A 25,229-nucleotide genomic window follows, 5' to 3' on the forward strand; every position below is an offset into this window, starting at 1 on the left:
GAGGAATGTGGAGCTGGTGACCTTGCGATTTCCAAGTACTCGTACGACCACATCCCTAACCAACCTAAGCAGGCCTTCATCATGCTGATCCATAAGCTACCTAACGGTAACCTAGCTATGTATTATCTCATCAAGCCTATCCGTGCTATACCTTCTGTCATTCTGTTCAACAATACCATATCAAGAGGTTTCAATCCCACAAGAATAGAATCGATCTGTCACACCGCGCTCCAGTATACGGTTCCCCCCATATCCTCCCTCGCTCCATCTCCTTCCCAACTCCGACTTCAATAAACTTTCCTCACATCCCCCTCCCCCTCGCCCGTCCTCGTCCGCCATACCCTCCCCTCCCTCCCCCTCCACCTCCACCACCATGCCCCAAATCGTCCCTGTCCGCATACTCGCTGCCATCATCCCTCCCCCTCCCTCCTCCTCCATTATCATACCCCCCGCGTCCCGGTCGTCCACCAGCATACCCTCCTCGCCCACTGCCAGCCATTTCCGCACGATTATCATATCCCCCGGGCTGCCTGTATGGCCTTTGAGGAGGATTAGGGATATCCCGGACATCGAGGGGCGGGTATCGCGAGTCGCGCATATCACGCGGGTCCCGGGTATCGCGGATATCGCGAAGGTCGCGCGGATCATGGTCTCGGAGCCGGTCTCGATCCCCACCGATACCTCCCCCGATACCACCACCACCGTACCCCAGAGGAGGGGGCGAGGGGTATCTTGGCCTCACATCCCTCAAGTCCCGAGTATCGCGCACATCCCGGACATCTCTGTCCCTAATATCCCGCAGGTCCCTTGGGTCGCGACCGCGAGGATCGCCGCGCAAATCGCGGGCGTCACGCAAATCACGCGGGTCCCGGGAGTGCGGCGGCGGATCATACCGTCCTCCACTTGGCGGAAAGATTTCCTCCCCTGGCCGACCGTACCCGGGACCGCGCTGCCCGCCGAATCGATCATCGGGGTATGATGACCTAGGAAGTGGCGGCGGCGGAGGTGTAAGACCAGGCGAGACGGGGCGATAGACGTTCCATTCGGGCCGAGCGGGCTGGACGTTGGAGAATTCGCGTGACGGGGGCGGGGCAGGACGGTGGTCGTGCGCGCGATTGTCGTATCCTCCGACCGGCGGTCGAGCGCGGTCATCCCGATCCCGAGGTGGATAGTCAGGTCGGACATCACGGTCGCGATCAGCTCGCTCGCGCTCGCGGTCCGGGTAACGGGGCCCAGGGCCGGCAGGATCGTTGTACCGGCTGGGAGGCAGGTCGCGGGTGTGCGCATGGAGCGGAGCGGGCTGAAGGGGTGTAATGCTCCGCGCGGATGGGTGATGCGGCGGGTGGTCGTATCGAGAGTTGGGCAGTGACTGGCGAGGGGATGGTGGACGGTCATAATCCCTCCTTGGTGTGAAGCGCTTGTTGGAGTTGGCATCCCCCGGAAGATCACCGCGATAGTTCTTGGCGGTATCCTGGGCAAAGGCGGTACCGGCCGAGGGAAGCGGGTCGCGAGATGCAGCGGACGGGTACCTGGCCTTCGGGGTCTGGAGAGGAGCCGGGGCCGGCGCAGGAGCCTGAGCCGGGGCGGGCGCCGACGTAGGCGCACCAGGAATCTGAGACTCCAGACGCGCAATCTGAGCCTTGAGGAGCGAGAGCGTTTCGGCCACGCTATCCAAAGGTGCGGTGGGAGTTGCGGCCGGAGTGGGCGCAGGAGCCGATGTCGCAGCGGGACCATTGTTGGATTGAGCGGGACGAGTTTGCGAAGACGGCGCGTCCTGATAACCGGTACCGCCAACGGAAGAGCGGGCGTTTCCTGGCCTCTCGCGGTTGTCGTTCATGGGAGCATCGTGTCGACCTCGATCGTCACTGCCGGTCAGCACCCCGTCCAGAGAAAGCTGAGCTAAGTGACGTACCGGAACCTGTCCCTCGAGTCTGTCCCCTGCGCCCTTGACGCAGCATACGGAGACGAGTCACGTCCCCTCTGGTCTGGACGGACAGACGACATGCTCGGTCGTCGATCGCTCACACCTCGATCGGCCGCCTCATAGCCCCTTCCTGGGGTAGCTTGAGACTGTCGAGGAGGACTACGGGATCGACGAGCGTTATCCATGGCTTGATCGTATCGGTGCCCGGGGTCACGATACGAGTCGCGCTGAGACGCCGAGTTTGGCGCGCTAGATCCAGGCTGACGCTTGGACGAGGGAGTACTGTGATCCTTAAGTCCAATTCGCCTGACTTATCAGCTGAGACCTTATCCTGGTGAAGCTCGAAACGTACTCGGCAAGAGAAGGCTTCGACTCCCTGTCTCTCTCCCTATCGCTCCTCTCCCGCTCAACCTCCTTCTCCTTGCTCCTCACCCTTTCCTCAACCTCCTGCCTGTTTTTGCTGAATGTCGAATCCTTGAAACCGCCCGCTGGCGCATTACCAGCCGCTCGCGAGTTCTTGGCGGGCGACCTGCTCCTATGCCTACCACGCGCTGAGCCCTTTCCACGAGGGCTTGCCTGCCCATCGTCCCTATCGCGATCGCGCCTCGCGCCGCCCGTGTCCTGACTGATCCGACTTTCCAGGCTCCCCTTCTCAGCCTTGACGTGCGGCGCCGACTTCTCCTTGCTTGATTTCGGCTGCTGACCATCGGCCGCACTGGACGGCTCGACAGACCCTGATCCAGTCGTCTTCATCCACGCGTCCGCCCTCTTCCGCTTCCCAGCTGAATTTAGACCGTCCGAAGAGCCAGTCACCTGCCCGTCCTCGCGCGAGCCAGTCGTCCCCGCCGTACTCGGCGGCTGGACCTCAATCTTCATTCGCTTGCTCTCTTCATCGGCAATCTCCCCTTCCTCCAGCCGGTCCCGCTTGGTAGGTACCGTAGACCCCTTGGCGCCAGGCTCAGCCTTGACGCTGGGTCCGGATGGCGCAGGCTCGGAAGCCTTGTTGATGATGGCCGAGATTCCGGGCGGGATGGCGTTGGAGATACTCGGCGAGCTGGATTCGCGTTTGGCCTTGAGACGCTCCTTGAGCTCCTGCTCACGCGTCTTGATGGTGGCCTCGGCCGAGGACGATGCTGCAGGTGGAGCAGCGGGCGGGACGTTGGCGGCGGTGATTGGTACAGGTTTGGCCGATGTCTCCGCAGCGACCTGCTCTACCAGATTGTCGAGCTCTTCCCGCGTCGGCATTGCCATGGGCTTGGCAGTGACCGGCGCAAGCTGGCTCGCTTGAACCGTCACTGGGGTGGGAGGGACAGCACTTGCACTTGCCAAGAACGAAGCTGCCATCTCTTCCAGTGCGCCCGCGTCCACATCGAGCAGCTTGTTCTTGGACCGAGAGGACGCGACCGACTCTTTAAACTCGCGCAATCGGGCAAGAGATGAAAGCTCGGTCGTCCCGTCCCCGTTATCGCTGCTGACCTGCTTGTCCGGTGTTTGGAAGGCGGTACCGTTGATATCCTCAGTGTCGGTACTGTTATCGCCGGCGTCTGGGTGCTGGGAAGATAGGCGGGAAGGGAGAAGGGATGAGCGGGAGATACGTTGAGGCTGGTCGGTAGGGGCTTGAGCGGGGGTAGTAGGCCGACTGGGTCCTGTAGGGGGTTCTCGAGGCGCCTGGTCAGCAGCACGAGGGATCTTTTCCGGGCTGCGACTCCGGCTGTGGCTCTTCCGACCGGGTTGTTTCCAGGGCAGGACCGGCGAAGGAACCGGCTGACCGTTGCGGGAGAACCTGTGGTCGCCATTTTTGGTCCCGCCAAGACCGCCGCCGACAGGCTGGGATGTAGTCACCGAACGCGGCGGGTCTCGCCGAGGCTGTGGGACTTGAACTTGGCCTTGCGCTCCGTATCCTGGACCGGAGGAGCCAGCGCGGCCGCCGTTGGCCGTAGGGGGAAGATAAGTCGATTGAGAGTCGTAGGGAAGAGCATGGGAGGGACGGTGTGCGTAGTCGTTGTATGGGTCAGGGGTGTTGTTTCCATTGACGTTGGGTCCAGGATAAGAGTCCTGAGGGCGAGTAGAGTACCCGGTAGTAGTCGATGGAGGGGGTCCGTTGCGGTCGTAGGCATCTCGTTCACCAGCTTCATAACCCCTCGATCGCTGAGAGGGCGGGTACGGTTGAGGAGGGTATTGGCTTCCATTCGGGACGGTAGAGGGCGGATCATTGTAGCCATAGGGATCGTAGTGGTCCTGAACTTGGGGATCGGTGGCCCCAGCGCTCATATTTGGTATTTAGAAGATGCAAGGTATCCAAAAAGCTTGAGCCCGGGTGACTGCGGAGTAAGCGCCTCCCTCGACCAATTCCAGAGCTTCGAACGCACGATTTGCACAGTTCTCAGACTCGGGTGATGTACTGCCGTGCTAAGAAGAGCGGAGGTGTGCCCGTGAAGCTCTATGTGGGTACGTAGAGACTTGGTGGGTGAGATGAGCAGTGAGAAGGAGAGATGTAAGAGGCGAGGTCGAAGGGCGCTCACAAAACGCCGCGGCGGTAAAGCCTAAAATGTCAAGCCCGTGCGTCGAACACGTGGCTTTTGGGCTGGCAGGCTCAGTTCCGGGGGCATCGCCTACACCAACTTCACCGTCGGACCCAGGCTCACACAAACAGTAAAGATCGATAGCATAGCTCAACCATCCTCATACTCGTTCAAGTCACAGACCAACATGGCCGTCCCGTATCGCAGCGAAAAGTCTGCAAGTCCAGCAGAGCGTCAACACTCCATCTCGCCCGACCCCACATTCGTAGCACCCGTTCCAGGCCAGCCTCGGTCCGCCGGACCGTCAGCACCAGCTGCAGGACGGGGAGGCGGGAGAGGGGGGTACGGCGGTGGCGATGCGGGTCCCTCCAAGCGGGCCAAATTGACCCAGTCTGATATTCAACGGATGCACGTGAGTCCTTCGTCATCGCATCGCATCGCATATGCAAGACTGGCGCTCATGTCCAAGGTGGAGAAACTCCTTGCCAACCCAGATAAAGAAGTCGCCCTCCCCGAGCCTGTGCGGGAGAAACAACTTCGCGACCCACACGAGATGATGAAGAATGTACAAGGGTCGGCTGCGGGTGCGGGCTCGGGCGAATTTCACGTGTACAAGGCGAGCAGGAGGAGGGAGTATGAACGGATACAGTTGATGGAGGATAAGGGGCGGGCTGTGAGTTTGACTCTTCTCTGCCGAAATGTGGCAGAAGCTGATAAAATAGCTGGAAGAGCAAGAAGCGTTCCAAGCTCGACAAGAGGCTCGAGATTCGGTTGCGGATGCGAAAACAGCCAAGAACAGGGCGAAGCGGCAAAAGCGGAAAGCGGGCGGGAAGGGGGATAAGAAGGACAGTACTGGTCCCAGTGTGGTAGTAGGAGGGGCAGCAGGGGGGAAGCGGAAGTTAGCAGGTGGGGCGGAAGGGTTCGCCGTCCCTCGGCCGAGAGATGAGGCGGGGAGCGAAGATGAGGATGAGGCGGAGGCGGAAGTGGAGAGGGCAGGAGTGGGGAATCTGAATGTGCCAATCCCAAGCGAGAGTGGGGCGATGGGCGAGACGGGACAGACGGAGAGGCGAGCGGTACCGGTGGTAGATGAGGCGAGGGTTGTCATCCACGACGACGATTGATGTACCGCCTGCCGACATATCCGGTGCCAACCGAGAAACGGAACAAGCACTTGGTTGGCATCGCGCATACTTACCAGCACTTACTAAATTCTCTAATCTGCACTACGAGTATCGTGTAAACCGCCCAACGCCCGCCCGGTCCAACCATAGACCTCCCAACTTCTCCTCGGCTCTAATAATATCTACAAATCTATCTAGAAGTCTACACCCAACCGGCCAACCGAACGAGAAGGCTATGACACCATACTCCTCACCCTCCTCTCCATACCCTTACCCTTCGTCCGCTTCCGCATGACCAGAGTATCACCATCACCGCCGCCTCCTCTTCTCCCATCCTCCGTCTCATCCTCCTCCCTCCTCAATCCCTCAAGGTCGAACCCCTGGCCCTTGTTCACAGCGTGAACAATCCGCTCTGCCGCCCATAATGCCGCTTGTACTTTCTCCCGCCCCGCCGTCTCTTTCGGCATTTTGACAACAAGCGAGTGGAAGAGAAGGCGATATCGCGCCGCCCGCTGGATAGGAGCGAGGAGGATCTCAGAAAAGCTCGTTCGGTCCTCCTGCGTCGTGTCCGCTCGAAGTAAGTTGAGATAGGAACCGAATGCTGTCGATGATGACTGGTCTAGCGAATCGAACGGCGAACCGAATATGGGACCCATACCGAGGTGGGCAATATCCCCCATCGTCGAATTCCGTGACAAACTCCCATCCTCCCTCATCTCCCGATCCAACATCTCCCCAAACCCCATCGCTACCAACTGCCCCACCTCGCCCGCCCAGTCCGCCAACTCCCGCATGATCTCATCTTCCATCGACAAGAAGGCAGTGGCGACTTGGTCCGGGGAGGGATCGTGTGCGAAGCGCGAGGAGAGGGTGAGGGAGAGCGCGAGGAGGCGGGGGAGGCGGTATAGGAGGATGCCGAGTGGTGAGACCGGTGAAGAGAGGCAGGTAGTGGTTGTCGATGATGAGGAGAGTGGGAGATGGAGGAGAGAGGATGAGGAGTAGGTAGATAGGTTGAGGGCAGGAGCAGACATCATTCGGGATCGGCGGAGCGTCGATATGGGTGAGGATCCCAGAGACGCCGAGAGCCGAGCGAAGCGCTTGGACGGTGAAGTGGAGGTGCCGCTACCGCCTCCAGAGAGGGAACAAGAGGAAGCAAAATCCAGCTGATTGTTGAGCTTCTCAGCGACGGACCGAGCGATCTAGCGCATCAGCTGATAGTACTCATACCAGTCTCTCAACCTAGCATGCGCATGTGTAAACTCACCGATATACCCCTTGCGAGCGACCTGCCATACCTCTTTTCCCCCTGTACCAACTCCCTCGTGACGAACCACGCCTGAACTATCTGCCTATCTATCCCACCATCATCCAAACCAAACGGCGAGTCGACGATGGGCGATAAAGGAGCATCACCCAGATCTTCCGGTTCGGCCTGAACAGGTGCGTTGGTCGTGATAGCCAGCCCCACACCATCCACCCCATATTGATATCTCTCGCTTGCTCCTTGCTCAGCGACGACGCCAGATGCCGGTGATTCGAGCGTCCCCATCCTATCCCCATCCTGCAACAATCGCTGAAACTGCACATCATCCACAACTTCCACCAACGTCCGCCGAAACCTTCGCTTTCGCTCTGAGCCTGTTTCTACCCCCGAATGAAGGGGGGGCCGAGGGAGCCAGCTGGTGTTCGAGCCGTGCGGAGAAGGGGAGGAAGGGTGTTCGGGGATGGTAGAGAAGGACTCGGGGAGGCTGGAGCGGTGCGCGGCGCTGTTATTAGGGATGAGGATGCCAGGTCGGACAGGGAGGGACGAGGCGCGATTTGGGATTTGGGCTGGTGGGGAGGGAATGGAGGGCGCCTGGGGTATGAGATGCGAGGTAGCTGCCGTCGAGGGATCTGGAGGGCTCCGTGTGGTCGGTATAGGGATCGACGCCTCGGGCGGGATGGACGAGCGCCGTCTTGGCGGGATGGGCGGTGTGGATCGCAGCTGAGCATGGTGGGGAGGGACAGGCGGTATTTGACCCTTCTCCTCCTCACGCCGTGTCCGCAACAAGACATCCTGCCCGTGCGGCGCGGTCTTTTTCCTCGATAATGACCTCACCATTCCCGGCCTTTGCGCCTTCTTTCCCCCTTCGCGTCCAGGCTCGACCTCCAGCGTGGCTCCGCTTGGTAGAGCCTCGCTCGAGCTCCCACTCCGACCGCTCCGCCCGCTCATCCGGCGCCAGAGCTGACCCAGCGAGGTGCTCCGATCGGGGATAACAGGCGGGCCGCCGATAGGCCCGAGTAGGTCGGCGCCGGGGCCTCGGACAGGCGGAGCAGGGATGAGGTGTGGCGGGGCTGGCGCGGGACGGTAGTGACGATGCGGTATCGGAGGACGCGGACCACGCGGGGAAGTGATATCGCCTTGCCAAGACGTCTGAGGATCTGAAACGAGCGAGTCAGGCCTGGAAGGTCCCCGATGGAGGACCTCGTCCATCGTCAGACCCATTTCTGACGGCGTACCGACCGAGGCTGATCGGGAGTGGGACCGATATCTCGCTGATCGGTGCGTCCGTGTTGATCCTGTTGGGCCACCGTCGATATGGGCGATGGCGCCAGCGCCAACGCCAGCGGCGGAGCGCAACATCTCCTCCAGGTCGTATATCAACGGATGTCTCGGAATCCCCTCCTTTCCTCCTCGTTCCTCCCTCCTCTCCACCACAGACTCCGCTGTATCTTCCGCCCCAATGGCCGCTGGTCTCCCCTCCTCAGACCCGACATCCCGCTCGTGGGGCAGATCAAATAATGCCGGAGACACCTGCGCCCGGGAGAGAGGGATAGCTGTCCTGCCCGAAGATGACGTCTTGGTGGACCGCGCTTGCTCCGTTGAACGGTCATCCTCATCCCCGACGTAGTGGGGGAACCGGGGCGGCCGGAAATCGTCCCCTTCGTCAGGAGACGCACTGCTGTCTCTGCGCTCGAGCCCAAAGCCATCAGGCCGATCAGGTCCAAGGTCGAGGTTGGCGATATCCCAAGTGTGGCCGAACGTCCCCCGATTGGCTATGGGCGGCTCGAGGTCGAGGTCGTGGTCATATTGTGGCGTAGAGAGGCCGGCGGATTCGCTAGACGTAGGGATAGCAGAGGACGATGAGGACGTGCTGGTCGCGGTGCTGGATGAGCCGTTCCGGGAGAGGGGCCGTGCAGAGCTGACGCCATGGCCAGAGTCGAAGCCAGAGGCCGACAACGACTGTGGTGGAGTTGAGTGGCGTGTGCGAGTCAGAGCCAGAGAGGGGCGTTCGGAGGGGTATGAAGGAGAGTGGAGGGGGAGGGCAACCGCTGACGCCCATGCTCTGCGTAAAGAAGGTGGAGGGAGGCTCGGGCGCGCCTTGGTCAGCTTGCTTGGGCCAGAGTTTGACGGAATGGCTCGAGGCGGAGGGAGAGGAGGAGGGAGGAGGGGGTCCGTAGATGCCGCGGTGTGGTGGGTGCGGAGCGAGAGGGAGCGGGTGAGCTTGAAGATGGATGAATATGTTGATGATGGGATCGAGGTTGAGCGGGAGAGGTGAGGCGGTCTATTCGTTAGCTATGACTCGCAGACCGAGAAGAGGCGTTTTCAACTCACCCTGGCCCGTCACTAACGCGTCCTAGTCCTTCCACTGTACTGCCTATACCCTGCGCCGTTTCAGACTCGCCTATACCGACCTCAACTCCCTCCTCCTCCCCATCCCTTCCCTGCCCCATCCCCTCTTCTCCAACATCCTGCTTCTCCCTCAGACTCCGCCATCGCCTAAAAGCCGGCGGCGGTCCCTCCCGAGAAGAGAGGGGCGGACCAGTGACCGCAGATGGCAGTGTGGATGTCGAGCGAGATGTGAGCCGGGTGGGGTCCGTTTGGCGTTTGGTGAGCGGCATAGAGGGTTGGTGCGCCGCCGTATAAGTGGGTTTTGGTGGGCGCGTTGGAGCTGATGGATTGGCGCAAGAGGTAGGCAGGATGTATAGGCTACCGCTAGCGCCTTCGGGGTACTTATGACGCCACTCCTCGTAGCCGAGAAGAAGCAAAGCAGAAAGCAGAATCCTTCGTCAACGGTGAAAGTCTTTGCGAAAGGAGGAAGGATGGCTAAGCTCGGGCGTCGTCATAAAGGTGCAGTCCGAGGCCGGCGGTTGGGGTACCGAATACGCGATCGGATTGACGTGTGTGTAGTGCAAGATAGCTGGAATGCCGAGCGGAGATGTGAGGGTTGTAGGGGAGAGGTGGTTAGTATATGTACTCCGCCTATGCTACATCTCCGGGATGCGCGGAGAGATGGGTAAGCCTTGATATACCGCAGATAGATACGGCCGATGTATGACGGGCGGGGGGTAAGCGGGTCAAAGGTAGGTGTCAAAGCTTACTTAGCTTTGCGTGCTGACTGTCGTCATACACACACACACACGACATGGGGTGGGAATTTGATGGCACGTTCCATGTCGAGCCCGAGTGTGCGATCCAGTCCATATGTGCGGCACAATAGACAAGATCGCAGCGCTATGTGACGGGTATCTTGGGCGAGAGTAGCGGAAGCAAGGTGCCTGGTACACATGGAAGGGTGTGAATCGAGAAATCCCAAGATCTGCCAGACCTGAACGGAGGAATGTGGAACGTGAAGCCAAGATCTGCATCCGATCATGCCCATGTCTCGCATAGTCTCGCATGGAGCTCGCGTGTGTCATCCTTACATCCCAGTTTCTACATCCCAAAGCCCAGCATGAAGAAACACTCCACTCCTGCTCCCCTCATCTCCTCCTTCACGGCCCTAATTGACAATCTCGACGTTATAGATAAACTTGGCGAGGTGTACCAATCCCGTCGTGATTTCATCCGCCGCCGGCCGGATGAGATGCGGGGGCAAAAGGAAGCCATACTATCATATCAGCTCAGCGTCTCCAGACCTTCCCCCGTCCGTGTCCATATATGCTAGACTTACAGTGCCGGTGTCCCGTAGCTCGGCGGAGAATGACCACCTGACGTCCGCCGTCCCGTACGCGTAATCGATAGCGTCTCCCGGGGCCCTGCAAGTATCAGCTCAGCTCGGATCACTCGGTCAAGGTATAGTAAACCGAAGCTCACCGATACGTCAACTCGCACGCCTGACCGGTCTGGTACGTCTCGCCGTGGTCCGCCCTTATTGCCTTGGCGACGCCAAGCGCAGCCTCCATGAGCATCTCGGCGTCGGGCGGGAAGTCGTCACACGAGTGCGCAAAGGGGAACATGACTGCAAGTCAGCGCATATCCCATCGAGGCCCGATTTCTCCGAAAAAAGAGAGTGACTAGATGCAAAGTTGTGGAGGACTCACACAATTGCCCATAACTGTGCAAATCAATAAACGCCCTGACCTTCCTCTCCGGCCCCTTCTTCTCCCCCTTCTCTTCCGCCCACTCGACCCCTTTCTTGAGATACCGCGCCATCGCCTTGGTCTCGTACGCCTCGAACGCATCCGCGCCGGGGTAAGCATCCGAGCATGGGTTGGGTCTGAGGGGTTTACGCCATTTGTAGCCCCAGTTCGAATTTAGGTCGATTCCTGGCGTGTCAGCTTCGCCATTCTACGGCTACCTGGTAAATGAATAAGCTCACCTGAACAAGTCCGACTGCCCGTATCCTGTCGATTCTTACGCCACATCCGGTGTTCCCGGGAGTATTCGTACCCGTCCGGATTGATCGTGGGGACAACCGTGAACGTGAAGGCTTTCAGGAGGCTCGCCTCGTCCGACTCTGAGTCGGCAGTTCCGGCCAGCAAGAGCGAGTGGAAGAAGTAGATCGCGGAGGAAGGGCCGACCCACTGCATTATGAGCTCCATGTGCCAGCAGGAATGGCGCCATGACAACTCACCTCCCGAGCGTGAGACCCAGCCTGGATGACCAGCTCCCTCTCGATTATCTTCTTCCCTTTCTTTCCTTTCCCCTTCTTTCCCTTCAAACCCGATTCACCAGCTTCTCCCGTCTCGGTAGGTAACGGATCCGGCTTGGCCGTCCCGCTCGGCCTCTTACTATCCGGCACCCACTTGACCCTCACTCCCTTCATCTCCATCTTCTCCCACGTCTTTCCAATCACAAACGTCTCCATCCTGAGCCTTCCGTCGCCAACCGACTTGCCGTTGAAGGCGCCCACCAGAGCCTCGGCGAAACGGTACATGTCCGCTAGGGGGTGATAGTGGTCGTGGAATGGGGTGAGAAGGGTGGATACGTTCCATGTCTCGTCTTCGGCGGTATGAGCCGACAGAGAGATGGACGAGGAGTCGATGAGGGACTGCACTGAGAGGATAAAGAGGGTGAAGTTTGTCGAAGGGGGGAGAAGGGCGCGGAGGTGCGATATTTGATGAGAGGGGAGGCGAACGTCGAGGGAGGATGGGGCAGAGCGCCAGATGTCCAGATCCATCGTCTATGAGATCAGCTGCGAACTCCATATCGCTACGGTAAGGCGTCCACGTTGGCGGAGACAATAGGACATACCTCAATCACATCCCTAGCGATATTTCGCTCCTCCTGCCCCATACTTTCCAGGTTTAGCCGCCAGACCTGCTCCTCCGATACATTCCCATGTTTTTGCCGACTGCCTGCTCCCATGATGGGGGCCACGAGAGGTTGCTGGGCGGGAGCAGCATGGTCGGGCGCGGACCAAGCGATAACGGCGCGCAAGACAAAGTTGGCCACTAGGGCCAATACGGCCGGGTTGCGCATTCTTGGACTCGTACGTTGCGCGCTGTATGTCCTCCTGTAGGTTTGACGGGCGGTGCGATGTTGCGGGGACCGTGTTTTTCGAAGAGGATGGTGGTAGTAAGCAAGGTGATAGTCACACGAGCAAAGGGGGCAAGACCGCCAAGCAAGCTCCGAGCGATACCGCAGCGGCGATAACCGCTTCTCATCCGTGCGTTCCCTCGAGCCATACGTTTCAGCCAGTTTCATCTTCCGGTACAAGTATCTATACAAGTGGCAGGTCGTCATGCTTTGGGCTCCAAGGGGTTTTAAGTACAACCCTTGCGGATCTTCCTCAGCAACTGAATGTCCACAGTACGCGCAAATCCTGACCGCTGTGCCGAATCATTCAGCAGCCGGGTGGTATAGTGCCTTCTTGTGGCGTACGGACCCTCCGACAGCGTGCCTTAGAACGCACGCATCTACTTATGCGGTGAACTGGATCTCATTGGACATGTATTGGTACCCTGTAGATCTGATTGAGCTGCCGCCGCCGCCGCCGCAGTGCTACATAGTGAAGCACCGCCGCGCCAGATCTCCACTGACCTGACCCGCAGTCATGACGAGGTGCCACACTGCCACACTCGCCGCACATTACCTCTTTCGTCCATTCCTCGGCGGATACCCGCTGTTTTTCGCCTTTCCGCTGGCATTGATTGCAATCGATGTCTCCGGCGGAGCTCACATCCCCCTCTCCTCCACCGCCAAGCTCCACCTCTTTTTAAACCAACCCACCCATCCTCGTCTAGGCGTCCACTGCTCAACGCGCGACATGAGCGCCCAAATCCACACCCAGGGTACAAACGGCGAGCCACGCGCCAAACGTACCCACGCGCGGCGTTCTTGCGAGCTCTGCAAGATTCGGAAAACGCGATGCGAGCTGCCGGACATCGACATTCCTTCCTCCTCTGAGCCTCTAGGGGAGGACAAGGCATGTCATCGATGCCGCGTCCTCGCGCTCCCTTGCGTCGTCGATGATGCCGGTCGAAAACCTGCCAAAAAGCGTGCTAGGGCGGATACGGATGTCGAGAGGGACCCCAATGATCCTTTCGCGGCTCTACGTGCCTCCCAGGCATCCGGGAGCCGGGCGAAGGGCAAAGGTAAAGGCAAGGCGGCAGCGGGGAAAGACAACGGGGAGGGTATCGACCACTCGCTGGAGGTCATGCAGACAATCCATCCAGAGTTGGAGTACAAGTACGGTGATGGCGAACCGGCGCTGTACTCGTCGGACCCCTTCCTTCGCTCCTCTCCGCTCTCCGCGACGTTCGCCAATATACCAGCGGCGGCGAGCGACATTACACTCCGCAGTCGCCCGCTCGAGCTCGCGTGCGCCATGATACGGACGGCGTACTCCAAGATGATGGTCAAGGATGGGCGGTTGGCGATGACGCTGGAAAAGATTGATTGGCTCAAGCTGGTGGATAGCTCTATGCTGGATAGGTTGGAGCATGGGTGAGTCTACCTCTCATGTAATCTTCAGATCTCATAGCTGATGGTCAGTTTCTCCCGACTACGAACCTTCCACGCCTACCTCGAATCCTTTCAAACCATCTGGGATAGATGCACCGCCTCCCCATTATGCGAAGATCAACTCCTCCTCTGTATGATCATCTACCTCAGTTCCCTACCCCTCGCCCCGGAACTCCCAGTCACCAAGCTCCGCGCCTACCTGCGACCCCGCATCACCTGCTTCCGGGATCGCGTCCTCCTTCACACTCCCATCAGCTTCACCACCCTCCAGGCGCTCGAGCTCGTCAGCGTGCATGCCCCTCTCGGTGTCGTCCCTCTCCAACTCACCGATCCTCGCATCGTCACGGTCGCGCGCGGACAAATAGCTGCTCTCCGCTTCATCTCGTCCCAAGTCAAGTTCGCCACCTTCTTCCAGGCGATTGCGGAAAGAGAGGGTGATAATCTCTGGAATCAGCCCGACTGCCTCCTCTACTTTTACACTACCGCCCTCGATGCGGGTATGGCGCTCGAGGACGAGGCCCCGCATGCGCCAGCAGCGCTGGCGGAGGTACGGGAACTGGCGGCGCAGTACCTGGGAGAGTCTCGCGAGTACCTTTGGCGGAATGGACAGGAGAGTATTGGCGCGGCGGGCCTGGTTGGGCGGTTGGGCGTGTTCGATCGGCTGTGTAGGCTGGGGGAGGTGATTGATAGCCTGGACAGGCTGAGGAAGACCATCGACACTGCGGCGATGGACGGGGAATTCAACGCTGTCGATGCAATCTCGGACGAGTTTACTCTCTTTGCGCAAAAGATGGACAAGTGTGATCAGCGACACGAAGCCATTCTAGGTGAGCTTCAATACTGCTCTCCCCGCTACCAAGCTGACACCCAGCGATCATTACGCCCTTCTCTGGCAACCTGGAACGCGGCTACGTGATCCACCGGTCTATGCGTCGCCGGTTCGAGCACATCAAGGTCCTCTCCCACGGGATGCTATGCCTCATCGCGACCTCGTACGTTCCCGGCAGCCGTCTCGCCCTCCCCTCCGTCCCCTCGGATATCCCTCCCCTCCAGCGTGCGAGCTACGCCATGGCTCGCGCCGTTGTCCCCGTCGACATTATGCCACTCCTCCAAAACAACTCGCTCGCAACGATGGTGATCTGGCAATACGGTACGCACCGGGGCGAGATCAGCCAACAGGTCATTGCGACCCTCGGCGACCTCCAATCGCACGTCATCGCCAAGACCCGTCTCGCGCGCCGGGCGGCCAATGAGGACCCAGAGTCTATCGCCGAGGCCGAGGCGGGTACCGAGGCGGTGGAGCTACTCCCTATCCACGAGTGTATCGCGTACGCCCTCGACTCGTCCAAGATCCTCATGGAGATTTGGGCGGGCTCGCACGCCATGCACAAGAAATCTGGAAATCTGCCAGACAGCCTTCTTTCGCCGGCATGGATTCACACCCTCAAACGCGCCGGGCGGACCCTCCGGCTCTTCGGGTTTCTGTCGCCGCCAGAGGCGATGGGTGCGCTGGAGCGCGGGCCGGGTCAGGGAGAGACGATCGCCAATGCGTGTAGTAATATCCTGGGGTCGATGGTCCGGCTTACGGAGGAACGGAGGCTCGCCCCAGGAGAGGCAGGGGCGGCGGGAGAGGGCGAACAAAGTGAGCAGCTCGTCAAAGCTGAGAACGAGGAGGCGCGGTATCCCCCTCAAGCGCTCTACTCGGGCGAAGGCGAGACCGAGGAAGATGCCGAGGCGATCGCGATGGTGGTAGAGTCAGCTGCGGACGGTGTTGGGAACGGAGACGGATACAGACGTGATGAGCAGCACCACCTGCACAACGGCTCGGGAGCGGAACACCATCAACCGGGGACGATCGCGGATCTCCTCCAGCAACCCCAAGATAACACCTACCGAACGACCAACTATCCCCCACACCCCCCAACGGTCTACAATGAACAACCGTACTCTGCCTTCCCACCGTCCGGATCGGGCTCGGAACAGCCCGACCAGAACACCGCATATGCGCCGTCCACGTACCCTCCCGCCCCGTCCGGCCAGGACGCGCAGCACGCGCAGGCGCAGGCGCAAGCACAAGCCCAGGCCCAGGCCCAGGGGTACATGTACAGCTCGGACAGGTGGATGGCTGGAGGCGATACGAGCGTCCAAGCGCAAGATCGGCCCAGCCATCTGTACCCTGTCCCCCCACCGCCCCCGCCAGGCCAGCACAATCCGGACTCGTGGCAGACGCAGATGCAGGCGCAGCAGGTCCAGCCGTCATACTCCACCAATGGCGGGTATGATGCGGGTGGCAGCTCGTCTCAGGCGTATCAAGCGAATATGCAGGGCCAGCATGATCCGGGGGCGTATCCCCCTTTACCGGGCGGGTATGCGCCGACGGCGATGGATCTGCATATGAGCCAGATGTTCTCGTATGGTCCGCAGCAGTTCTGGACGCGGCGGTAATGGGGAAGGGAGTCTGAGGTGGAAGGGGGGTCACGATATATTGGAGGAGGATAGAGGTCGGGAAAAGGGGAGGAAGGCGCGGACGATAGATGGTTGTACAGGGTTCGGCATGGAGATTTGGAAGCAGGGATTGCGGGACGAGGTGATCTTGGATGAAGTGATACCCGGAGTATAGGCATAGATACCTTGTTCAATTTTGTATACACGAGATAGTAGATTTGGCATGATACAGCTAGATGAAGGCCAATCAGGTAGATGAGTACGAGCAGCATAGGGGGGAGATCATCCAGGTGGGAACGAACTAAAGGACAACATCACAATTTGCATCTCCGCAAGCACCGCCGACAATCTACAGTATCTAACGCAGAGTAACGAGCTCCTCAGCAGAAGTGGGGTCTGGACATGTCAGCTTCTTCGTGCGCGCTTCGGGTGCAATGTGGCCCGGCTTACGGATGGCAACGGTATCGTCAAAGTCCTTCTTGGTTGCGCCCATCTTGATGGCAACAGCGACTGAAATGTCAGTTTTACTCTTCAGCGCCGGGGCGCAGGACATAGCATCAAACAGGAAAAAGGCAACTCACATCCCTGGAGCATCTCGTCTGATCCCTCGCCGATAATGTGGAGACCGACCACCTTTTCTTCCTTGCCCGCGCAGATAAGCTTGTACGAGGTGGGCTGCTTGTGCTCCTCATCCAGCATCGCGAAGGACATGGCTTTGAACTGGGGCGTCAGCTGGACGTGCCAAAAGGGTCGGATTCCGAATCAACTCACAGAAGTGGTGTACACCTTGATATTGTCGTCGCCGTGCTTCGTCCGCGCTTCAGGCTCGGTCATACCGACCGATCCGATTGTGGGGTGCCTACCTGTCAGCCAGGAACCGCTCCCCCAAATTGTGAGACTCACGAGAACACGACACTCGGGATGAGATCATAAGACAACTTCTGGTCCTTGTACTCCGGACCCCCAAAGAGCCGGTTACTCAATCGCCTGCCCGCCGCAATCGCCACGGGCGTCAAGAGCTCCTTGCCTCCGACATCACCCACCACATACACATTCTCGACGTTGGTCGCCTGGTACTCGTCAAAGATGATATCGCCCTTCTTGTCCGTCTTGACGCCCGCGGCGTCGAGACCGAGCTTCTCGGTATTGGCGTGCCTCCCGATCGCCCAGAGGAGGACGTCAGCCTCGACGGGCTTGTCGGCCGAGTCGATCGTCACTGACAGACGGCCGTTAGGGAGCTTTTCGACCTTCTTGACGTTGGAGGATTTGTGGACGTTCATCCCTGTTTTCTCTGCCTTATCAGCTTTATCCCCACATTGCATAACACCTCCCCACATGGCAGAACACCCGGAAAAGGCAGCTCACCCATGTATGGTCCAAGCACGTCCTGGAGCATCGGGTCAAAAGTCCTCAGGACCTTATCATGCCGAATGACCAAGTGCGTCTCCGTCCCCAGTGTGTTAAAGACACCCGCCAGCTCAACGGCAATGTACCCCGCCCCCACCACGACGACCGTCTTGGGCTGTTCCTCGATATCAAAGAATCCATCCGAGTCGATACCGTACTCTGCGCCCGGGATGTCATCGTTGGAAGGAATAGTGGGCCGGCCACCGACGGCGATATTGAAGATTTTGGATTTGACCTTGTAGGACTCGGAACCATCCCGGCTGGTGATCTCGATTTCGTTGGGAGAGAGGAACTTGGCCCAGCCCTCGTGGTAGTCGACCTTGTCGTTGATGAGGTTCTTCTCACTGCGGGGTCAGCGATGTGTAGCGAAGCGATAGTAGCCAGCCTCAGCGAAGTCGGGATCAGAGATAGGACGCGGAGCGTGGAGCCAAAGCCGAGGGGCCGGGCTTCGCCCAGATTCGAGTAGATAGGAGCAGGGAGGCAGAGCAAGGCGAGACGGTAAAAACTTACTAGATCCCGTTCAGGCGCTTGATGTACGCATCTCGCTTGTGCTTGAGCGTCGTCCAGTCAAACTTGGACACCATCTTGTCGGCCGTCGCAGAGTCACCGAAGCCGTACGCAACGGATTTACGGATGTTGTCGGCAATGTCGGCGGTGTACCACATGATTTCTGTATATCAGCAACTGATCGGCCTCGTGGGTACATCAAGACGACACCAAAGCTCAGAGCTCAGCAGGATGTAGGTGAGGGTTAGGCGTGAGGCTGTCCGGACTCACTCTTTGGCACACAACCGACGTTCACGCAGGTTCCTCCGAGCCTGTAAGTCCCCTCCACAATACCGACTTTTGCACCGTACTGGCCCGCCCGACGAGCGGACGCGAGACCGCCGGAACCACCACCGATGACAAAGTAGTCACTGAATCGTCAGCCCCGACTTCAGCTTACTCAGCAGCTCCCCAGGGCGGGGGGGAGATACTTACTACTCGCCGGCTTCCTTGGCCTCTTTCACGGGAATAGGAGGCATCTTGGCAACGATCGAAGAAGAAAAAGATCTGTACGCAAGAGGAGTGATTAGAGCTTTGGAGATGGGTAAACGAGTAGATCGCAAGATGAGGCGAGAGGCCAGTGGTGTAAAGGTTTGAGGTCGCACTTTGTCTCTGGGTCAAACGGTCGCAGGAATCGCTAGTCGCTATCAGGGCGAATGGCGATATGTGCGAGTGTGATGGGATGAGAGGAGATGCTATACTCTATAGCTCGGTGACGGATAGTAAGATTAAAGCGAGGGCCGATGCTTGCAGGCCGTCCACCGTTGCTTCGTCGTCGGCTTTACGGCATTTCCAGATCACCGACGATGATGCATGCAAGCGGCGGTATGCTGCCGCTGCGCTGCGGCTGCTGACTCCGCTGGATCGGAGAGGTGAGGAGAGGTCTGGGAGAACATCAGTCTCAACTCCAGGCCTCCACAGCTCCGAGAAGGTAAGGGAGTCGACGAAATGGAGAGATCTTTTCGGTGCTGCCCCTTTCTTTTGCCTCCCTATTTTTCCATGGAGTAGGGAATGGATGCACGACTAGGAGGACCTCATGCAGGGGTGGCTAGCCTTCGGCATGTCTTCTCTCTGCATATACACGATGTAGACAAAGTGTATCCTCTCCTTACGGCCTTATTCGTCCGTCTCCATCCTATCCTCTGATGCCGCATCTCCCTTCTTCAAACCCGCCAGCGCGTCCAAGAACGCCTTCACGCTCGTCCCCGCCCCCTCCGGCAACCCCAGATCCCGCATCATCCCGCCCGGAAGCCCACCGCTCCTCAAGGCGTTATCCAGACTCGCTACCGCATCCGTGATCTGCGGAGCCGTCAATACCGGGATGAGGTCCTCCGCTGTGGGATTCTCAGACAGACCCAGTGCGGGAGGGAGAAGCGGTTTGAGCCGGGCGCCGATGGAAGGGTCCGACCGGACGAGGGCGGTAATGTTGGCCGGGGACAGAACGTCCGTGAGGCGCGCGGCGTCGTCTGCGGCCGCTCCGGAGGGGGAGGAGATACCGCCGCTTTGGGCCCATTGGACGAGGAGGCGGGCCATCTCTTCTTGGGTCGAGAGGGAGGAGGAAGAGGCGGCGGCGCCGGTACCGGCAGAAGGGGCGGAGGGGGTTGCGGCGGGTTCGAGGGAGGCGGCTCCTGCGGCTGACCGAGCGGGGGCGCCGGGGGCAGAAGGTCCGCTTGAGCCGGAGGAAGAGCTGGGCATAGGGGTGCTAGGGATCGCAGCGGCAACAGCGGGGAGAGGAGCAGAGCCAACACTGTCATGTCAGCTGTGGTCAAAGCAGAACCGCTCAATTCAGCTGAGTATGTGAGGGACTTACCGGTACGACGGATCCTGGAGGAACGCATTCAGGTCGACCTGAGCGCGGAGGTCGGTCGACTTGTTGGCCCTCTGGAACCAGAACTAGACTGTCAGCTATGACCACATCGGGAGCATGGGCGCGCGTTAGGTTGGGAAAGTAGACCTACGAAGTAGTTCTGGTCAGAGCTGGAGAACTTGAGGATGTGCGTTCGGCCAGTAGGATCCTTCAAGATGATCAGCAGAAGTCGCGACGGTTGAGTAATCATGCTCGGGAGATCGAGACTCAGTAGTATAGAAACCTCCTAAGGCGTGAGGAAGGTAACATACCTGCTTGACCTGTTCAAAGGTAGCTTCTCCAGGGAAGACGATCAATTCCTACCCATGTAAGCTTCGCTTGCCCCTCGTCAGTCACACCAGGTAATCAGGGGACGTACATCTTCGATAGATCCTGTGCTCTTGCTTTTCCACCCTACCACGTCAGCTTACAACCTCCGCCCGGCAGGTTCTCTTCGGCCAGCTTACAGAGGTGCATCAGATCATCCTCAAACTTCATCTCGATCGACCCCTTCTCGGGCGCAGGATCAACCCATTTCGAATCGGGCGAGCGACGGTGGCATCGGCCAGCAGGGACAGAGATGAGGATGGACATGTCCATGGCTGTGTTGTAGGTAACAGCTTTGATGGAGGACGAGGTATGGTTGAGGGAAGCTTAAGGCTTCGCCGTCGCGTTCCTAGCCTCGCTGCTTGGCTGTGACAAATGGCAGGTCCGTGCGTCGAATCCATCACCACTTGTTGCTTTGGCATTCTTACCGAGCTTTTCGCATTGTACCTCACACTTACTGACGTCGGGAATTCGCCCTCAGCCTACAAAGACGCTATAAAATGCCTAAAGTAATCTCCCGCGGGACTGTAGCGTCCGATGAACAGGCCAGACTCACGGCGTCCGCCAAAGCCATCCTCCGGTCTTATTACTGTCTCTGCGGGGACTTTGTGCTGGTCATGCAGGGCAAGCTGGATCGTCTGCCACAGCGCAAGTGAGCTGGCATGACTGGTTGTATATGTACAGAGCCGTAGCTGATTTTTGCTAGGTCAGATAATGCCTACATCATTCGGTCGCAGCCTAGCTCGGATGGCAAAGTCGCAGCGAGGAAGTTCAAGTTGAACGCCCTGCCTGGACAACGCATTATCATGAAGAGGTACGTCAGTCTGATCCTCATGCCGCATGGAGATACTGTGACAGCTCGCGAATGCCCGATCGAAGAGACTGGTAGACTGAGCTGATCATTGTAGGAAAGGCTCGGGCGAAATGGAGCTGCGTCAACAGCTCGTCTGTAGTCGGTGCAAGTCGACCGGTATGTCTCGTGGCCCACCTCTGTCGACTTTCTAACAGCCTCCGGTCTAAGCCGAGTACACCGATAGCTGATACTTTACAGTTGCATATCAGACAAGACCGCCTCCAGTTGGATCATCACCATTTGTATACATCCTCAAGGGATCCGTAACAGAGCTGTATGTCTGTCTTGCCCAACAATTCCACCCTCATTCATCCTGGAGATTGTAGATCGTATCGGTCTTGCCGGTCATAGGTGGTGCTGATGACTCAGACAAGGCAGAATACCGCCCGATGCGTTCGAGGATGAGCCGCCGTCTATCGAAGAAGAAGGAGTGGATGTGGCTCCGCCGGTCTCAGGCGCATCCGAAGTATAGACCATCCCGGTGATGAGTGAGTCTTCTACTCCCTGGATGAAGGAGATGACGAGTGCATTGCTGACAATCGCGTAGCAGAATCCAGGTTAGCGTTATATACGATCCGACAGGTCCTAAGCGGCAGCGGACTTCTAGTTGCGCCGTCCACGCCGCGTCGTCACAGCGGCGCACGCCACGTCCACATACAGCATAGATTGCGCAGCTCGCAGAGGCGCCTCAAGGGCTGTACGAAGGTGATCACTCGAGATCCATGCATCGTGATACTACTGCCTACTCCTTCACGCAATGGCCCCCAGGTCCATACAGCCTCCGCTTGCGCATGCTCACCCTGCCCCCATGGCTCTCATCGCTGTAGTGCTCGTGCTTCCTTCTTGTCATCCCGCGGGACGCTGATGCAGTCATCTCCACGCTGTATCGGCTTCTCTCCAGAGCCAGCATCGCAACGTACAAAGCGACAGCCTTACGTTGGCACGTTGTGGGGAAAGCGCAGGCTTGATACAATTCCGCCACACAACGAGGAATGAGGAGGTCCGTGCACAGCACACAGGCGAGGCTGACGAGAGCCATGGATGGCTAAGCGTTGGATAGATCGTCAATCACCGTACATAGCACTAGCCACATACATGTTCATGTAGCTCTTGCTCTGTCTCACCTGCAGCTTGGCCATTCGACACTCGGTGCTACTCCCATCGACATCTATACGGCTCGGCACACTCCTCGTATCCCTCTCATACCCCTCTCCTGTGCGCCAGTCCTCCCTGGTTCACCTCGATCTCCTCTCTTTCGCTAGCCATCACCCGGCTTCCACCCTTTTTCACCACAACTGGAATCCACTCTGGGGACTACGGACGTTTTGCGGCTTGCATAGCCGCGGTGGAAGGGTTGGAAAGGATATGGCGGAAAAGGGAGCGTCGGCGCGATCGAGGAGGAAGGTTTTGAGATGGTTCAAGGAGCGCGGAAGGGAATGGAGAGATTCAGACTGCCAGTGTGTAAGTTGTCTCTTTGTTTCGGCCATCTATGCTCGGCGGTCGTGGGCTAGGTGGAGTGGGGTGTTGTCCAGGAAGGATGGGCAGTACCAGTTCTCATATGGCGGCGGTGGTTCAGCGGGTCAGCTGGGGGCAAGGCAGATTGGGTGGAAAGTCGGGACTTGGCGGACATTGTGGGTAGACTTTGCATGGAGCTGGTCTGGGATCCCCTACTCTTCTGTCCACTTTCTTCACCCCCCTTGTGATCGTCAGCGCCGGGGTCATGGTCGTCGTCGAGGTGGTGGTGTACTGGGGATGTTGGGAGGGGAAATTTCCGCTTTCGGCAATTTTCGCCCTTCGGCTATTCTCGGGCCGCTTTCCTTTTTTTATTCCGCTTCCCTGAGGGCTTGCCCCAACCACCTCACTCACATATCTCTTTGACACTCTACTCTACTCCCTTCTCTATCTCTCCCCCTCCTTACTTCCGACTCTTCACCTTCTACTTTCGCCTTATACCCAATACCAAAGTGCCCTAGGCCAAAAACCTATATTGCTGAAATACGCAAAGATGCCGGGAAACGAGATGCATTTCAGTGCGGATATCTCACAGGCCGACCGTACCTATATGGAACAATTAGGCAATACCCTCCCAGAATCAGAGAAGAACAAGTTCATCCTTACGGTCAACAGAAACGTTTCCTCTGAAAAGACCCCTCATGCCACCGTGGCTATCAAGAAGGGAAAGATGCCTATTCCGCACTCGCACAATGCGAGGATGTGGGATGGTCTCAATTCCACCCTGTCCGAGCAGCTCTCCTGGATGGATGGGCAGTTCGACGAGACTGGACTCTCAGAGGACAAGAAGACCGAGAAATGGCTGGAGTACATCCCAGTCGAAAAGAAAAAGGCGATCCAAGGTCTGTTGGCGGTGCATGGCATCAGCCTAGCAGACTGGCTCAAAGTCAAGGACTTCCTGACCGAGTACTACCCGGACAGATCCAAAGAGCCAGTACAGCCTCAGCAGCTGTACGAGATAGCCATCAAGTTCTCAGCTGAGAAGATTGAGCAGCAGGAGGACTGGGTCAAGTACACAGAGGCGTTCGCCAGCGCTCAATCGCGACTTGATCCGCAAGCCAAGGTGCTTGGGCTTGATTACACCATTAATCAGGCCTTCTTCATCGGCATCCATGTGTTCTGGCAGCAGCGACTGCTCCAAGACATCAAACCTCAACAGACAGCCAACGGCGTCGACTTTGAGGAAGGTGGCTACCCGCCGCAAAGGAGGGTGATGGCTCAGATGGCCAAGTACCTTCGGCCAGGGAATGTCACTGAGCGACTCGTCGCAGAGCGCCTCAACCCCACTATGCCTAAAGCTACCGATCTCGCTGCATTGGCGGAAGCGGAAAAGGACAGGTGGAGTACTTCCCGCAAAGAGAAGAAGAATGAGGAAGAGGAGAGGGACCGCCCGATTCGGGTAGCCGTTCCCAAGAAGCCAGTGTCGACTAGTGAGATCGACGACTTGGTAACAAAGATGAGCCAGTTGAGGGCCAGCGCTGCTAGCATCGTTGACCAGTTCGAGTGGCACGAGAAACAAGGCCAGTACACTGCTCTGCGCAGCATGCTGGAAGCCAAGAACAGCCACCAGGCATCGGTCTATGGACCTTACTTGCCGGGTGCGAATAAGTTCACTGTCCGAAAGGCATCAGCAGTGACCGTCGAGTCCCTGTGCTTGAACATGGCCAGCTTCTTTGATGACGACAGCCCCGTTTGGGATGGCCAGAGAGTGGATGCCATGGTGACCCATGCTGCCGCAAACTCGGTCGATCTGAGCCAGCTGCAAGGCTTGCTCGATCAAGCCAACAAGATCAGGTCGGGTCACCCTCGACAGTGGCGAGAACAGCCGGACTACAGGACCGTAGTTGCTCAGCTCGAAGGCCTAGTCCCCGGACTGAGATCCTTCTTGCCCAAGCCTCTCGACCCAGGGAAGAAGCCCTTTGGCGGATACCAAGCTTCAGGCTTGGGCGGTCAAGGCTACCCCAATCAAAAGCAAGCTTTTGTAAGCTCGCAAGCACCTTTCATGTCTAGGGCCAACGCATGCAACTTCTGCAAAGAGCCAGGACACGTCAGTCGCAACTGCCCGGTAGCTCAAGGCTTTGCCGATAAGAAGATTATCTGGCAGTGCAAGGATCAGTGCAAAGAGCAAGGATGGTGGTTCTGGGTGGTCCCCAATAGGCCCGACTCCAAGAAGCCTATCCATGCGCATCCTTCTGATGGGTCTCGTGCTCAGACGATCAGAGATGCCTTGGCTGAAGGTCAGCAGGAAGCCATGTCCATTCACATGATCCAGCAGAGCCACGATAACTCCATGTACGGGGAAGAGGACTCAGCCTTCTCCTACGGTGCAAATAGTGCAGAGATCCTCCCCTGTCCAGTGATTGGACCGGATGGAAATGTCTATACGGGTCCGATCTGGAGACCCCGTAAATCCTCGAAGGCTACTGTAGAGGCAATGCCTGTAGAAGTCGACAAGGAAGTCATGAGCGCTCTCACCAATCAGTTCCTCAGGGACATCAAGTTGGGCGAGGCAGAGGCGTCAGCCGCAGACCGCTCACCACGAGAGGCAAGGTCCAA

The 25,229-nt window shown here is 58.4% G+C and overlaps 9 protein-coding genes across 9 annotated transcripts; 4 read left to right on the top strand and 5 right to left on the bottom strand.

The window, feature by feature from the left end:
• Window positions 1-301: 301 nt before the first annotated feature.
• Window positions 302-4,195, bottom strand: MKK02DRAFT_40465 (uncharacterized protein; the record flags this gene model as incomplete). Its single annotated transcript, XM_053091108.1, has 3 exons — window positions 302-1,865; window positions 1,913-2,230; window positions 2,277-4,195. The coding sequence occupies 3 exons, from the start codon at window positions 4,193-4,195 to the stop codon at window positions 302-304; spliced, it is 3,801 nt and encodes a 1,266-aa protein (XP_052942855.1).
• A 711-nt stretch (window positions 4,196-4,906) lies between these two features.
• MKK02DRAFT_19642 (uncharacterized protein) lies at window positions 4,907-5,567 on the top strand (the record flags this gene model as incomplete). The annotated part of the gene is made up of 2 exons (XM_053086124.1): window positions 4,907-5,119; window positions 5,169-5,567. The coding sequence occupies 2 exons, from the start codon at window positions 4,907-4,909 to the stop codon at window positions 5,565-5,567; spliced, it is 612 nt and encodes a 203-aa protein (XP_052942856.1).
• A 233-nt stretch (window positions 5,568-5,800) lies between these two features.
• On the bottom strand, window positions 5,801-9,449 carry MKK02DRAFT_40467 (uncharacterized protein; the record flags this gene model as incomplete). The annotated part of the gene is made up of 3 exons (XM_053091109.1): window positions 5,801-6,766; window positions 6,832-9,112; window positions 9,163-9,449. 3 exons carry the CDS (start codon window positions 9,447-9,449, stop codon window positions 5,801-5,803), a joined length of 3,534 nt encoding a protein of 1,177 aa, XP_052942857.1.
• An 881-nt stretch (window positions 9,450-10,330) lies between these two features.
• MKK02DRAFT_19739 (uncharacterized protein) lies at window positions 10,331-12,252 on the bottom strand (the record flags this gene model as incomplete). The annotated part of the gene is made up of 8 exons (XM_053086138.1): window positions 10,331-10,438; window positions 10,502-10,586; window positions 10,645-10,789; window positions 10,872-11,096; window positions 11,150-11,354; window positions 11,405-11,505; window positions 11,563-11,953; window positions 12,025-12,252. The coding sequence occupies 8 exons, from the start codon at window positions 12,250-12,252 to the stop codon at window positions 10,331-10,333; spliced, it is 1,488 nt and encodes a 495-aa protein (XP_052942858.1).
• Window positions 12,253-13,039: 787 nt separating this feature from the next.
• MKK02DRAFT_19783 (uncharacterized protein) lies at window positions 13,040-15,327 on the top strand (the record flags this gene model as incomplete). The annotated part of the gene is made up of 4 exons (XM_053086151.1): window positions 13,040-13,719; window positions 13,768-14,564; window positions 14,609-14,949; window positions 15,019-15,327. Coding segments are annotated over 4 exons (2,127 nt in total), but the record flags the coding sequence as incomplete, so codon positions are not given.
• A 1,213-nt stretch (window positions 15,328-16,540) lies between these two features.
• Window positions 16,541-18,614, bottom strand: MKK02DRAFT_19838 (uncharacterized protein; the record flags this gene model as incomplete). The annotated part of the gene is made up of 9 exons (XM_053086161.1): window positions 16,541-16,578; window positions 16,633-16,692; window positions 16,764-16,902; window positions 16,954-17,041; window positions 17,086-17,473; window positions 17,548-17,933; window positions 18,100-18,259; window positions 18,367-18,506; window positions 18,571-18,614. The coding sequence occupies 9 exons, from the start codon at window positions 18,612-18,614 to the stop codon at window positions 16,541-16,543; spliced, it is 1,443 nt and encodes a 480-aa protein (XP_052942860.1).
• A 637-nt stretch (window positions 18,615-19,251) lies between these two features.
• MKK02DRAFT_40471 (proteasome complex subunit Rpn13 ubiquitin receptor-domain-containing protein) lies at window positions 19,252-20,575 on the bottom strand (the record flags this gene model as incomplete). Its single annotated transcript, XM_053091110.1, has 6 exons — window positions 19,252-19,882; window positions 19,946-20,028; window positions 20,094-20,150; window positions 20,254-20,301; window positions 20,361-20,395; window positions 20,449-20,575. 6 exons carry the CDS (start codon window positions 20,573-20,575, stop codon window positions 19,252-19,254), a joined length of 981 nt encoding a protein of 326 aa, XP_052942861.1.
• Window positions 20,576-20,808: 233 nt separating this feature from the next.
• On the top strand, window positions 20,809-21,633 carry MKK02DRAFT_19718 (uncharacterized protein; the record flags this gene model as incomplete). The annotated part of the gene is made up of 5 exons (XM_053086132.1): window positions 20,809-20,960; window positions 21,015-21,122; window positions 21,217-21,278; window positions 21,360-21,435; window positions 21,531-21,633. 5 exons carry the CDS (start codon window positions 20,809-20,811, stop codon window positions 21,631-21,633), a joined length of 501 nt encoding a protein of 166 aa, XP_052942862.1.
• Window positions 21,634-23,166: 1,533 nt separating this feature from the next.
• On the top strand, window positions 23,167-25,190 carry MKK02DRAFT_40473 (uncharacterized protein; the record flags this gene model as incomplete). Its single annotated transcript, XM_053091111.1, has 1 exon — window positions 23,167-25,190. A coding segment is annotated over one exon (2,024 nt), but the record flags the coding sequence as incomplete, so codon positions are not given.
• Between the last annotated feature and the right edge of the window lie 39 nt (window positions 25,191-25,229).

The sequence above is a fragment of the Dioszegia hungarica genome (assembly GCF_025882075.1).
Source record: "Dioszegia hungarica strain PDD-24b-2 chromosome Unknown MKK02contig_24, whole genome shotgun sequence".
In the NCBI taxonomy this organism is placed as follows: domain Eukaryota; kingdom Fungi; phylum Basidiomycota; class Tremellomycetes; order Tremellales; family Bulleribasidiaceae; genus Dioszegia; species Dioszegia hungarica.